The sequence below is a fragment of the Lampetra planeri genome, chromosome 11 (assembly GCF_965212315.1).
Source record: "Lampetra planeri chromosome 11, kcLamPlan1.2.h2, whole genome shotgun sequence".
NCBI lineage: Eukaryota > Metazoa > Chordata > Hyperoartia > Petromyzontiformes > Petromyzontidae > Lampetra > Lampetra planeri.
The window spans coordinates 10,858,820-10,872,944 of record NC_136117.1 but is presented as its reverse complement, the minus strand read 5'-3'; the positions used below and the strand labels follow the sequence as shown (position 1 = coordinate 10,872,944).

General features: G+C 48.7%; 1 protein-coding gene across 1 annotated transcript in view; it reads right to left on the bottom strand.

The window, feature by feature from the left end:
- LOC144721435 (laminin subunit beta-2-like) overlaps positions 1-14,125 on the bottom strand; it is a 73,822-nt gene that overhangs the window by 31,139 nt on the left and 28,558 nt on the right. The window contains exons 9-11 of the mRNA XM_078599048.1: positions 12,683-12,871; positions 11,569-11,748; positions 1,490-1,602 (exon numbers count right to left, since the gene is read on the bottom strand). Coding sequence (XP_078455174.1) covers positions 1,490-1,602; positions 11,569-11,748; positions 12,683-12,871 — 482 coding nt within the window. The remainder of the gene's footprint in view (positions 1-1,489; positions 1,603-11,568; positions 11,749-12,682; positions 12,872-14,125) is intronic.

Sequence of the window (14,125 nt, the reverse complement as noted above, 5' to 3'; positions counted from 1 at the left end):
TTCACCATGGAAGTCAAGTTCACCATGGAAGTCAAGTTCACCATGGAAGTCCAGTTCACCATGGAAGTCCAGTTCACCATGGGTAGGGGTCGGCAACCAGCGGGCTCACTGAGGGACCGCTTCGTGGTGTTATTTACTAAGGACAACCGTTTCGTACTCACACGCATTGAGGCTCTTGAAATATTGAGTTTTTTTAACTGAATAAAAAAAATGGATCTTCTTGTTATTTCGTTTGCTGACCCCTGGGCATGGCAGTCACGCTACATTTTGCCAAATTTAAGTGCGAAATCAAACTTTTAAAGAGTTTATTTTTTTGTTCGGTCATTGGTGACGAGGGTGAAGATCATGAAGGCACTGGACGTGTGAAGCAGGCCTGGACGCGAGTACGGCTTCTCAGCGGTGCCGGCTCTGACCTCCGAGCGATCCGGCAAACCTCAGGCCGAAACTTTTTAGAAATGCTTCCATTATGGTTTATCGTCTAAAATCTGAAGCTTCAATTCATTTTGATGATTTGGCCGAATTGTCAGCTTCCTCGAGGCTCTCTGGAGGAGTGAGACGAGTTTCTCGATTCAAGCGCTCGCAGAGACTGCTTCTCGGGCAGTTTTTTTCATTCGCAGCAAGCACGGCATTTTTTTTTTAGCAATTTCGCAGTTTTTCCGACCGACGTATAAATTGAGGCCACGGTCCGCGCTAATTCAGACTTTTCTGAGATTGACTCCGGTTCACTCGGGGCGCCTAAGCACGAAGCCGGCACAGCTGAGAACATGGGTTCAAATAGGGGCGGCTGCAAGTGATTAAACTGGGTCCTCGAATACACCGCTGTGATCGTGTCAGCACAAGTCAGCGATGACCGTACATTAAATATGGTTTTTCACTTAACTTGAAAACTCAAAAAACTGCAGTTTTTGTTGTCAAGTGACAAATATGCCTCTCCTACAGCAGAGCACAGCAGAGCACAGCACCCTGCCCTCGTGTGTGGATAAGAGGTTGTTTAAAGGAAATTGAGAAGTAGTTATGTGATATCTCCATCTGCAGATTGTTCTCGAACGCGGGGTGATGCAAAGCTCTGCCAGAATTCCAAGTGGATTCTCTGTTCTATGACACGACACTTTAAGATGTTTTCTTGTTCATGTTTGTGTTGTTTGTTTGTTGCGGTTGCACCCGATTCAAGAGCCGAATGGATCACAGGGCTTGTACCTAATAAATGAAACTTGAACTTGAAAACTTGACACCGACATCACAATTTGGAAGAAAAAAAATTGGGATGAGAGGCCAAAAGAAGCGTGTATTTTTCTACGATAAAAGAACCAGCTGAAGACACTCCGACGTGTTTCCGTGTCGTACGGTGCGACGTCCCACGTTTCGGCCCATCCGAGATATACATACAGCACAACAGCAGCAAGCCGAAGACTTGCTACACCAACATTTCAACCGCTTTGAGGGAGGGGGGGGGGGGGGCCTCTTTTCTGCTGTCCCCACGCGTCCTCACCAGGCACTGGTCGCAACGCCGCCCGGTCACCAGGCGCTTGCAGAAGCAGTCCCCCGTGGCGGAGTCGCACGCCGCGCGTCCCGGCAGCGTCCCCAGGGGGTTGCACTGGCAGGCTGTGCAGTTACACGCGGGCACGCAGAGACAAAGATCACCCTCGTAGATTTGAAGCTTTCGTGACTGCAAGGATTCATATTCTTAGGTTTTTTCGGTAAAGTCACGTGGGTTAAACGTTTTACCTACGTGACTTTACCGAAAAAACCTAACAATATCACCCTCGTAGCCTTCACAGACCCTTTTGGGGTGAGTGCCGTTAGTGGAGCAGCAGCGCCGGGGCTGAACGATTTGGGGGAAATATCTAATTACGATTGTTATGACAGATATTGCGATTGCGATTTGATTTGCGATTAAATTTTTTTAAGTCAAGCTTCAGTTCAATATTCAGATTTTAAGCATGTGATGGAGCATTACCACATGATACCATCAAAATATTAACTGCTCTATATATTCTAATGTAAGGATGAGAACTTAAAAGATATGAATTGCTTCCAACATGTCTTTATTAAAATGTTTTAATTGCAATAGAACAATCAAACATAGAACAATTGTTAAGTTAAATTAAAAAAATAAAAATAAAAACAATTCCAACAAGAAGGTAATAGGATTTTCAAATCGCAAAAAATTGCAGCCTTTGCGATTTGCTAATCGCATTGATTCAAATTGCGATTTCGATTTAAAATCGATTAATCGTCCAGCCCTAAGCAGCACCTATGAAGGCTGATACGGCACACGAGGGGGCGGGTGGATGGGTGAGTGGCCAGCACCACCCACGGTCCACCATCGTTTCCCCAGCGGCGATGTTTACACACACCACACCAGGTACCCATTTGAGGCTGAGTCGACCTCGGGAAGGCCCAGGATTAGTTTCGATAATCGTCACTGGCGTCGGCCCTGTGCAAGAATCGAACTTACGCGCTCACGCGCTCACGTAGTCAGCCATGGACTGGGATTCCATGCAGCCCACAGAATGACGCAAACACAATCTATCGATAAAGTGATATTGAATTCATCTTATCATTAATACTGCATAGTCGCTTACTCTTATCGTGCCCGATTTGCCGAGACACACAAAAACGTGCTGCCATTTGTCATGTGCAGCCTGTGACCAAATCAAGCGGAATGCGCTCGGTCCCGTCAGATCTCAGGAGCCAAGCAGGCTGGAGCCTGGATAGCAGAGGTGGGACAAAGTCATTGTTATGCAAGTCCAAGTCGAGTCGCAAGTCATCAAATTCATGACTCGAGTCTGACTCGAGTCCAAGTCACATGACTCGAGTCCACATCTCATAGGTGGGACAAAGTCATTGTTATGCAAGTCCAAGTCGAGTCGCAAGTCATCAAATTCATGACTCGAGTCTGACTCGAGTCCAAGTCACATGACTCGAGTCCACACCTCATAGGTGGGACAAAGTCATTGTTATGCAAGTCCAAGTCGAGTCGCAAGTCATCAAATTCATGACTCGAGTCTGACTCGAGTCCAAGTCACATGACTCGAGTCCACATCTCATAGGTGGGACAAAGTCATTGTTATGCAAGTCCAAGTCGAGTCGCAAGTCATCAAATTCATGACTCGAGTCTGACTCGAGTCCAAGTCACATGACTCGAGTCCACACCTCATAGGTGGGACAAAGTCATTGTTATGCAAGTCCAAGTCGAGTCGCAAGTCATCAAATTCATGACTCGAGTCTGACTCGAGTCCAAGTCACATGACTCGAGTCCACATCTCATAGGTGGGACAAAGTCATTGTTATGCAAGTCCAAGTCGAGTCGCAAGTCATCAAATTCATGACTCGAGTCTGACTCGAGTCCAAGTCACATGACTCGAGTCCACATCTCATAGGTGGGACAAAGTCATTGTTATGCAAGTCCAAGTCGAGTCGCAAGTCATCAAATTCATGACTCGAGTCTGACTCGAGTCCAAGTCACATGACTCGAGTCCACACCTCTGCTGGATAGTGTTTGAATGGGCGAGCACCACGCAGCCTTGCCATAGGGCTTGCGTGGCTATGTAGCGGGCAGCAGAGGACAGCGCAGACAAATCAATCGTTGTGCTGCGCTTCTATGCTGCCGCGTCTGTGCTGCTGACCTTCACCGACTCACACTGGCAGCGTGCGGAAGGCTGCCACTAGAGATGAGCATCACCCTTCTGTGACGTTTCCACAGGGAGACACACTTGGACTTGACAGAATTGTATTCATATTAAAACAAATTTTATTACAATAGCAACTTATAGATCTTCTTGGTTCTTTCGGTAAAGTCACGTAGAAGGGAAGTAATAAAATAATAAAAATAAAACATAATAAAACAATTGTTTTATTATGTTTTATTTTTATTATTAATAATAAAATAATAAACATAAAACATAATAAAACAATTGTTTTATTATGTTTTATTTTTATTATTTTATTACTTCCCTTCTACGTGACTTTACCGAAAGAACCAAGAAGATGAATCCCTGCAGTCACGAAAGCTTTAAATCGAAATTCAACTTATAGATTTTGCGTTGTCAGTCCAATGCTGCATGGATTTCCTCCCCCAAGTCACTTAGGGCATCTTCTTGGTTCTTTCGGTAAAGTCACGTAGAAGGGAAATAATAAAGTAATAAAAATATTATGTGTCTGAATGGCACTGTCTTAACGACAGACCTATTCTTCACTTGAGGACGGCTGCTTGCGTTGTGGCCGAAACGTCGTGAGAATTATTTTATTATGTTTTATTTTTATTATTTAATTATTTCCCTTCTACGTGACTTTACCGACAGAACCAAAAAATATGAATTCCTGCAGTCACGAAAGTTTTAAGTCAAAATTTAAGTTCAGATATCACACGCCCCTGATGGAAGCTGTGGCCGAGAATCGAACTCAGGTCGTCGGGTTCGCGGCACAGCACCCTCCACCCCACGCACTGAACAGCTTCATTAATTCCAAACGTCAATGCGCTCGACTTCAAAAGAAACTTAACATTTGGTGGGTGAAAATCTCCTGAGTGTCAAATTGTTGAAGAGTTTAACCTGCACGGCCCATCACTTTGAGGTTTTCATTTCGTCATGTGTTTTTAATTAGCATTTTTGATGAGGGAGTGGGGGTGCACAGAGGGAAATCATTAGCGGATTTTGTGAGTTTATAAATAATGCATTTCCTGATGGATCATCACGACAAATGTGCGGCTGTGTGCGCGCGGGAATGCATGGGGGACCTGTGTTTACGTACCACATGGGTCTCGCTCCACAAACCTTCTGACCTCTACACGGACACCATCGTATGCTTTTGCAATGTTTGCGTCTTATTGCAATATTGCATTTGATGTAATTCTGCACAACTCCAATCCCAGATGTGGCAGCCTCTGATTCCGCTTCAGCGGCCAAATTCCCAGCGCGGTGACGCAAACGACACAACCGATCACCGTCTTCGGCTCGTAACGGGCTGCAGCCACCCGCGGCCACCGCCAAAGCTGACCCTCTTCAACATTGCCCCCCTTTAATAACGCGTCGTCCGTACGCCGGCCAAACCCGATTGATATTTGCCCCGCGAGCTCAAGGAGCCCGTGGGGCCCTTGCGACCCGAAGTTTCTGGAAACGTAAATAAAGGCAGGCCAAAGCTTCTCTTTCTCAATAACCGCAAGCAGACAGACGCTGCCCGCTGACCTTCTCTACCGAGCTCGTAACTGGCGCTCGGCGCAGACGTAGGAGACCGTGCGTCGCGAGAAAGCCGGCTTTACGAAGGTGTTGTCCTGTTTTTTTGGGGCTGAAAAAGCCAATAATTGAAATGCCCTCGACGTGTTTTTTTTTTGCGAGCACACATTGTGCAGTCCGCGCTGCAATAAGGTAGCGACTTGGCTGTTGTCTTCAGACAGGGGTTCAACGCAGTGCACCGGGAAATTCACTCCACATTTGACAGTTTCTCAAGTGAATAGGAATAGAGTTGTGGAGTTTGGTTGGCAGGGCCTCGTTTGTTGCCCGACTAAGTGTGAGTGTTCGGGCACTCGCCTTGGGTGTGGAAACCCACACTCCTACGACGCACACCCACGCCTCGATTTCAGGGCAGTGCCATTCTATCTATTTACCAGTTTCCTTTGTGTTGCTGCGTCGGCAGAGGTGCACAAAGCATGACCAACAAAAATAACTCGACATGTTCATCAGGCGCACTGCCTCTCAGTGACTAGGATACAATTGTGAGGCGACGTTTAAGGCAATGACCCCTTCTCCGTAGCACATCAACAGAGAGGTCCAGAGACATTGAGTGGATAAGATTCATTGCCATAAACGTCGCCGGTTGCATCTTTTTTCATTGTACGTGAAGTTTATTTTGATCTGTTCCACGGACCGGTACCGTTAGGCCAGTTGCCCGGCTATTTTGCACACGGGAGTTCCGTTGTAATGCATGAGCTCAGCAGCAACAAATAAGAAACACAGTCAATATTGCAGAGAAGGTGTCTCTCTACTCCATCTCCTTAAGGCCACAGTCTCGCAGCGGCTTTTGTTGACTGCCCATCGAACAAAGACGGCCACTGAGTCGCACGCTTTCAGATGCACTTCTGGAGCCGTCTGGAACGTTCTTCCTCCTTCCGATATTAGGAAGCCACTGGAGCGATGCACTTTTATATCTCGATTAAAAACTCGTTTCTTTAGAGCTGCTCTTTGCGTTAAGTTTGACGTCCTTCACCCGCACATCATATCACAGTTGGCTACGTTTGGTGCGAAAGAAATTCAACATACATACGTCATTGGCCACATAATGCATTGAGTTTTTGTGTTATTTAATATAATAAATTATCATGTTTATTCATTATTAAATGAAGGGATAATTATCCCGTCATTTAAAACCACGGGGCATATTTGAAGTGATCGATTGTAAAAAAAGAAAAATATATATATATGCATCAAAATATACTGCAAACATATCGGCATCATTATCTAAACGTGTCCACGATAGAATGGTCGTCTGGGGAACTTTTCCGGGTCCGCTCCACTGGTATCTGTGACCGAGGAGTCGTTTCAAAAAATGTATCGTGAGTAGGCCAGTCAATCAATCCAAGCTCCGTAATGCACGGCCACATTCATCAAAGTCTGAGAGGGGAGCGTGCATAGGCACGGAGTAAAGTTAAACTAAATCAAGCGAAACAGAAGAGAAAATAAAAAAATTTTAGTCCGGTCTTGAAAGGACCCGATTGTCATTACTGAGCGGACTTCAGCCGGCAGAGACTGCTCCAGATCACTGGGTGGGCTCCAGATGAACAACTCCGTTCTGCTGTCCTAAGCCGAGTGGATCTCACACCCAGCAGCAGCAGCAGGTCCATGGAAGTTGAGCGTAGGTTTCGTGATGATACATTGGGGTGGATGGCATCGCTCAAGTAGGTTGGTTGTCTTTGCTATAAGAGCGAATACTGCGACCTTGAACATGATTCTTTTTTGCACTGGTGACCAATGCAGCTCCTTAATGAGCTTTGAAGAGCTCGCGAGAGGGGAGGCCACATGAATGACTCTGGCTAGGAGGATATTCTGGACACGTTGGAGACATTTTCTAACGGGGGCCAAAATTACAAAATATGTATGATTTCTGACCAAATAACCAAGCTAATTCGGCCTATCAGCCCCAGGACTGCTAATCCACGTGACCATTTGCAGGAGACAGCACTGTGAACTTTTCATATCGGTTGCTGCCAGGTCTGCCCTTACAAGAGAGAATCGCTTCTCTCACTGGAATTTAATCTGATGCCCGCGCACCGTGATTATCAACTTCACCAAATTGTAATAATCATGCAGCACTTTCATCCGGCCATCAAAGGGTAAAAACGCATCTTTAAAGGAGCCGGGCCGGAGGGAAAGAATAGGTTTTTTTAGAAGTTGCTGCGCTGACATGAGGCATGCAGAGACGATTTAAAATAGAGCAAATTAAATTCCTGCCGCATTTAGCCAGGAGCTGTCTCTCTCTCTGCGAGCAGTTGCTGACACATGAAGCCGGACGTTCATTTCCAGCCACTCCCCATACAGTGTGTGTCTCATCCCTTGCCCCTTCCCTGATCGTTTTTATTCCAGGGAAACTGTTTGTTATTGTTTTTAATGTACAGAAATGTACTTTGGAGCCCGCTGTCCCCAGGAGAGGCGTGCGAGCGGCAATGGCTTTGAGAATCTTTTGGATCAGAGCTAACCCCCGTCTTGGCTCGGTCGCGAGCTGTGAACAGGAAGGAATTGTGAATGCGTCCAATTTCACCAACAAAAAAAAACCCGGCCGGCCAGCCGGCGAGGGGCATCAAACCGAACCTCGGGGAAAAAATTCCCCAGCGCTGTTCATTTACCGCGGCAGCGCCGCGTTTCACCGAGGATTACCACCGGTCGGTCGAGCAACTCCAGTGGCCGGCTTGGCAAGTCGTCGCGAAAAAAAAGAAAAACCCCAAGCTATTAGGCGCACTTAAGCGAACTATAATCTATACCTTGTGCTCACTTTCTCCCCCACACCTTCCTGAAAGCTGCAACCAAAGTCCGCACTCCCACCCCCCCCCACCCTCCCTGCCCCAGATACATCCTGTATGATTTATTTTTTAATCCCTGAGGATGAGGCCGTGGAATGGTTGGGGGGGGCTGGGGCTGGCTCTGGTTCACCGCCGGTACGCAGCGTTGTATATCAAGAGGTCGGTGCTCAACCGTATTTTCATCATGAGGTCAAATGTGCCCGGTGTCGTGTCCGCGTAGTTTCCTGCAATTATATCAAATGTGCCCAAAGTTTTTTTTTATATAATAATAAGTGCACGAAACACGCTGTGGCATACGAATCAGAAGCAGGCACACGAGTGAGGATAATAGAACAGAAGCTAAAAAAAAGGTGTGCAAAGAAACACGGAGAGAAGCGTGCTTCGGATTAGACGGAGCGGCAGTAAGGAGGGTGCATGAATCGGATAACTAATACAAATTCACGGCCATCGCATTGCCCCTTGAAATGAAGTGGCCAGAAAAGATGATGGACTTTGGACGAGACTGGCGAAAGAACGGCAGCCAAAGGAGAGAAGACGCTCCGACGAGGAGGCCCACCGCAGAGGTGGAGCGTGAATGGCAACTCGTGGGCACACGTGCAAGTAGGAACTGCTGCATCGCAGGACCGTGACGGATAGCAGTGGATAGACCGTGGCAGATGACAATAACAGCGATAACGATCTACAGTTGTTCGCTGTTAAAACACAATTTTGCACGCGGGTTTAGACAGAGCGCAGAGTTTGTGCATCGCTCGAAAAAGCTCCGGGACACAACGGAGAGACTGCGCAGACGCCAGCGTGTGACAGCACACAGAGCGGCAACGCGTAACGTTTACAATTTCGATTTAATATACGCTCCAAGCGTGGTGGTGTTTCATTCAGACGCTGTCTCCCCGACAGACCTGGTCTTCACCTGATGACGGCTGCTTGCGTTGTGGCCGAAACGTCGTGAGAATTATTTTATCATGTTTTATTTTTATTATTTTATTACTTCCCTTCTACGTGACTTTACCGAAAGAACCAAGAAGAAAAAAACGTTTACAATGTCCATGGTGCAGCAGCAGCAGCAGCAGCTAGCGCCGCCGCTGACTTCCATCCTGGGTACTGCGGGGGGTGTCGCTTCGTTATCACGAATAAGTGACCTCCGATGGAATTGGGAGTAAGCCAGAGGCTAAGCCAAGCGTGCTTCGAGGCATCGGCGATCATTTAATATTGAGCTGCAACTGAAGCCTGGCCGCCGGGCCTCGCGAGTGGGCCGGGGGCGAACTTGGGGCCACTCGCCGTGCCGCGGTGGCTGTGACGAACGCCGCCAAACACAGACGACCCGCAGAGGCTTTCGTGGGCAAAACATCGTTATGGTTGTAGGTTTTTACCCTTTCAACTGGTACAAAACTGACACCTTTATACAAGGCATCATGTTTGCAATAACCACAACACAAGCAGTCAAAATGCAAACAAAAAGAAACAACTCTGAACATGGTAATGATATGCACCGTCCTTGAAGTTGATTGGTCCACACCCGAGACAGCTTTCCTTAGAGCCTAGTCTCCATTGGTGTTAGACCAGATGGAGACTAGGCTCTAAGGAAAGCTGTCTCGGGTGTGGACCAATCAACTTCAAGGACAGTGCATATCATTATCAGAGTTGTTTCTTTTTGTTTGCATTTTGACTGCTTGTGTTGTGGTTATTGCAAACATGATGCCTTGTATAAAGGTGTCAGTTTAAAGGGTAAAAACCTACTACTATATTTTGCCACTGGTAAAGGAGGTCTCATCGTTATGGTTATTAATGTGATTACAATACATCAGCATTCTTCATGCACGAGGCGAACCCTTCGTCAAGCCGCTGCTGGAGCAAGCCCTCCCCAACGCCGCATCGTTCGTGTGGGTCAGTTGACCGTACTTCACCACGCTGGCGAGTGCGGATGGCGAATGTGTGCACTGCCTGCCCTCTGTCGCCCACCATGTAGCCCCACGATGGATTGACTCACCGCTGACTCACCACTGACTCACCACTGACTCACCACTGACTCACCACTAACTCACCGCTGACTCATCGCTGACTCACCGCTGACTCACCGCTGACTCACCACTGACTCACTCACCGCTGACTCACCGCTGACTCACCGCTGACTCACCACTGACTCACCACTAACTCACCGCTGACTCACCACTGACTCATCACTGACTCACCACTGACTCACCACTAACTCACCGCTGACTCACCGCTGACTCACCACTGACTCACCCCTGACTCACCACTGACTCACCACTAACTCACCGCTGACTCACCACTGACTCACCACTGACTCACCACTGACTCACCACTGACTCATCACTGACTCACCACTGACTCACCACTGACTCACCACTGACTCAGCTGGTAGACTCCAAGGAAAACCAATAGACTTAATCTGCCCTCTCCCCAACTATGATTCCTCTGGACAGAGGGAAGGTGGAGGGTTTGACCCAATTGCCTTAATTATAACAGCAATGAGGATGTATGCATTATTATAAACACGTAGTTTCACTGCTAACATACGTTCCATTCTAATGGACGATAAACAGCATCTGTAGTGCATTAAAATGTAATGCACCATAGACGTGTCAAGTCGAAACAGCACCGTGTTGAGAAGCTGGAGTCGAGAGGGCGGGCAGAAAGAGCACCGTGTAACCCAAGGCGACAATTCGAACCTGTCGTATCCAATCCCCTCAGCTACAGCCCCCCAAAACAGTCAATCTAAGCTGCCTAATGGGATATTCCTTCGTCTGCAGCTCATCCACACAAGGGACCACCGCTTTATTCCTACACGTAGTCATAAAAGCACTCTTTAGTTGACTAAAAACAAGCTATATATAGGGCCATAGAGCTTGGGCAATTTTTTGATGCTAGCGCACTGCATGACTGCTGCCTTCCTGCTTGCCTGTGGTTCCTCGTGCCTCCGAGTCGTTCTCTCTCCTCGACAGTGAGCCGATCCCGTCCGTGTTGCAAGTTGAAATGATTATTAATAGTCTCGACTCTGGCCTATGACCTCCACTCCCGTGTCCCTCTCTCGCAACTCCGGCCCTATCAATCACGGCATCGTACGTACGTGCGCTGATAAATCGTTCAGTCGGGCGCCACGGTGGTGAGATTCTGACTACCTCGCCTGGTATGCGGGAGGATGTGGGTTCGATCCCGACCCCGATGCCTGCATATCTAGAGTTTGCGTGTCTCTCTCTCCGTGGTCGCATGGATTTTTCTCCGGGTCCTCCGGTTTTTCCCCACCACATTTAGAATCAACATCACGCGCTTAGAATTTGGTTTATAGCAAACAAGAGTATTTGGTTGCTATAAATGTCCACGCGATAAGCCACTTCGTTGAGTTATCATTTGTAGCCAGGTATCTTCTGAAAAAAAGAACTATATAGCTCAGTGAGCCTTACCTGATAAAATAAAAAAAATATATCTTTTTCATAATTTTAAATGCCGGTTAAATGACGGAATGGCCCACGCGCAGAGCCCCCCACGTGGATCGCAGGGAGTAGGGTGGGGGTCACGTGGGGAGGCGTCAAACTCACGGCGGCAGCCGAGCGGGTCGTCGCCGTTGAGGCCGAAGAATCCCGCCTTGCAGCGGTCGCAGCGCGGGCCCTCCGCGTTGGGCTTGCAGCGGCAGTGGCCGGCGCGCAGGCCCAGCGCCGCGTCCGTGTGGCCGTCGCAGAGCCCCCCGTTCAACGTCCCGTCGGGCTCGCAGTCGCACGCTGTAGGGAGATGCGACGGTCCGGCACAGAGAGGTGTGGAGAAGACTGCATGAGGTGTTTATACCGGATGGATTTTTTTTTATATATATATGACGTTTTTCAAGTGCGGTCTCCCGGGTTAGGCTGCGTGTTCAGCATTTATTCCTCCCGAGCCTTCGCTTATTGCCGCGCGCCGCTGCGTGACATCTGCAGGACTCGAAGGAGTTGCAGACGCCCCCGCAGTCGCGCGCGCGTGGCAAAAGCTTGGCAGAATAAAATTGCTCGTCGCGTGGCACAACTCTAAAGACGGTACGTGGATTAGGGGCCGGCTGCGTAGTCTTGCGTGCTGTACTGTTAGCTTGAGCTTGGAGCCACCAGATTATCGTGGCAGTGAAAGGCTTTATGTGCCCAATGTTAGGCAAAATACAGTAATTTTGTACGATGAAAAACAACTTGCATTCACACAGCAGCTAAATGCACGTATGGCAGATGGTGGTGATTCACTTTTTCGAAACGAAAAGCCATGGTGTTTCTCCAATGAAGAAAGCTATCGGAATTGGATATTTGTTTACGTGGCATCTGGAATGGACCCTGCCTCACAAGACGGTTCAATGTTACTCGCAGAGGCAGTTAAGAATGTATGTACGTTCGTTCGTTGAACTTCTTTCGCACCATACGCAGCCAACCATGCTAATCGGAGGTGTGGGGAGAAGGACGGCAAAATAAACACAAAAAGTTCAGCAATGAGCAAAAACCAGTGGCTGACCACATTCAACAACATTCTTATTCATCATTAAGACGAGCACCACGCAGCGGATATGCCCGTGCGCGGCTGCAACCGGCGTGCGAACCCAGGATCTCAGCAGCGCCGGCTCTGCGCTCCGACAGCGTTAGCCGTGCGGACCCGCGCCATTCGATGGGAGGGAGGGAGGGAGGGAGAGACGGTGTCACTTACGCAAGCAGGCGTCGGCGTCGCCGGCATCTCGGCGCGGGTCGCGGTAGAAGAAGGTGTTGCAGAGTTCGCAGTTGCGCCCCATGGTGTTGTGGCGGCAGTCCTCGCACACCCCACCACTCACGTTGCCCGACGCCTTGTACACGGCCACGTCGAAGTGGCACTTGTCCGAGTGGCTGTTGCAGTTGCACTCTGACCGGCGGAGAAGCCACGGAACACGCACGCACGCACGGTGGGACGCACGGTGGTGGGACACGCGGCGGTGGGACACGCGGCGGTGGGACGCGTGGCGGTGGGACGCGGGGTAGTGGGACGCGTGGTGGTGGGACGCGCGGTGGTGGGATGCGCGGTGGTGGGACGCGCGGTGGTGGGACGCGTGGTGGTGGGACGCGTGGTGGTGGGACGCGTGGTGGTGGGACGCGCGGCCGGGAGTGCGCGCTGCACACGGCGTCTCAAGGAGCTGAACGCTGACGACTCGGAGGCCACTTAATGGCTCGAGGTGGTTTGACTGAATTTTTGTGTTGTGGACCTCGTCTGGCTGCTTTCTTGCCACGTGTAATTGTTTTTTTTGTATTTGTATGTATGTGCGTTAATTAACTGGTCGATAACCCGTTGGTCTGCAAAGGAAAATAAGAGACTGTCGCGATTTTCATTCTATTTTCACAATCCACCTCTGCTCGGAGCACTAAACATAATAAAATTCCAAGATAATATGTATTGTGAGAATTTTTTGTACATATTACCTAGCATAATAATAAAGCCCGTTATTTATTCAGGAATGTCTCTCTGAGGTCTCATGACTATTTTAGTGGGATCATTAATTGAAATGTTTGGCCAATACCCTTCATTAGCTTTTGACTTGCGGGAGAGAAGCACGGTACCTGGAAAATCCCCAGACATAGGGAGGGGGGGGGGCTAACACTAAAAGCTCTGTATAAAACATTCAAGAGTAAATGGCCAGAATTTCCATCTACTGGAAACGTCACAGCCCATTGAGTTTGGAAATTTCGCACATCTGCATGATCCGCCAACCCTTGCCTTGGATCGCAGGCGTGCTCCATCGCGCACGGATATCATTTGTCCTCTGCACATTTTTTTTATTCTTACAGCGGTGCATTTTTGCTCGCTGAAAAAAAAAAAGAAAAACCAACTTGCAATTAAAATATTAAATTCTCCCCAAGCGCGTTGCCACGCGGCCATACACCGCACGCAATTATGCAGCTTTAAGCAAAACACTAATTCTTTCACACCTCACCTGGCACGCCGACCACGGCCGACTAATGCGCCGCAGCCCTTGCAGGTGCGCCCTGGAAACTTTGAAGGACGTATCGATTGCGCGTGATTAATGCGCAGCTTACGATCGGATGTGGTACAATCGCCGCACACGGGGTTTCCCCACCCCCCTTTTGTGCCACCGATCCCACCCGTGTAGGGGCGATTTGTACC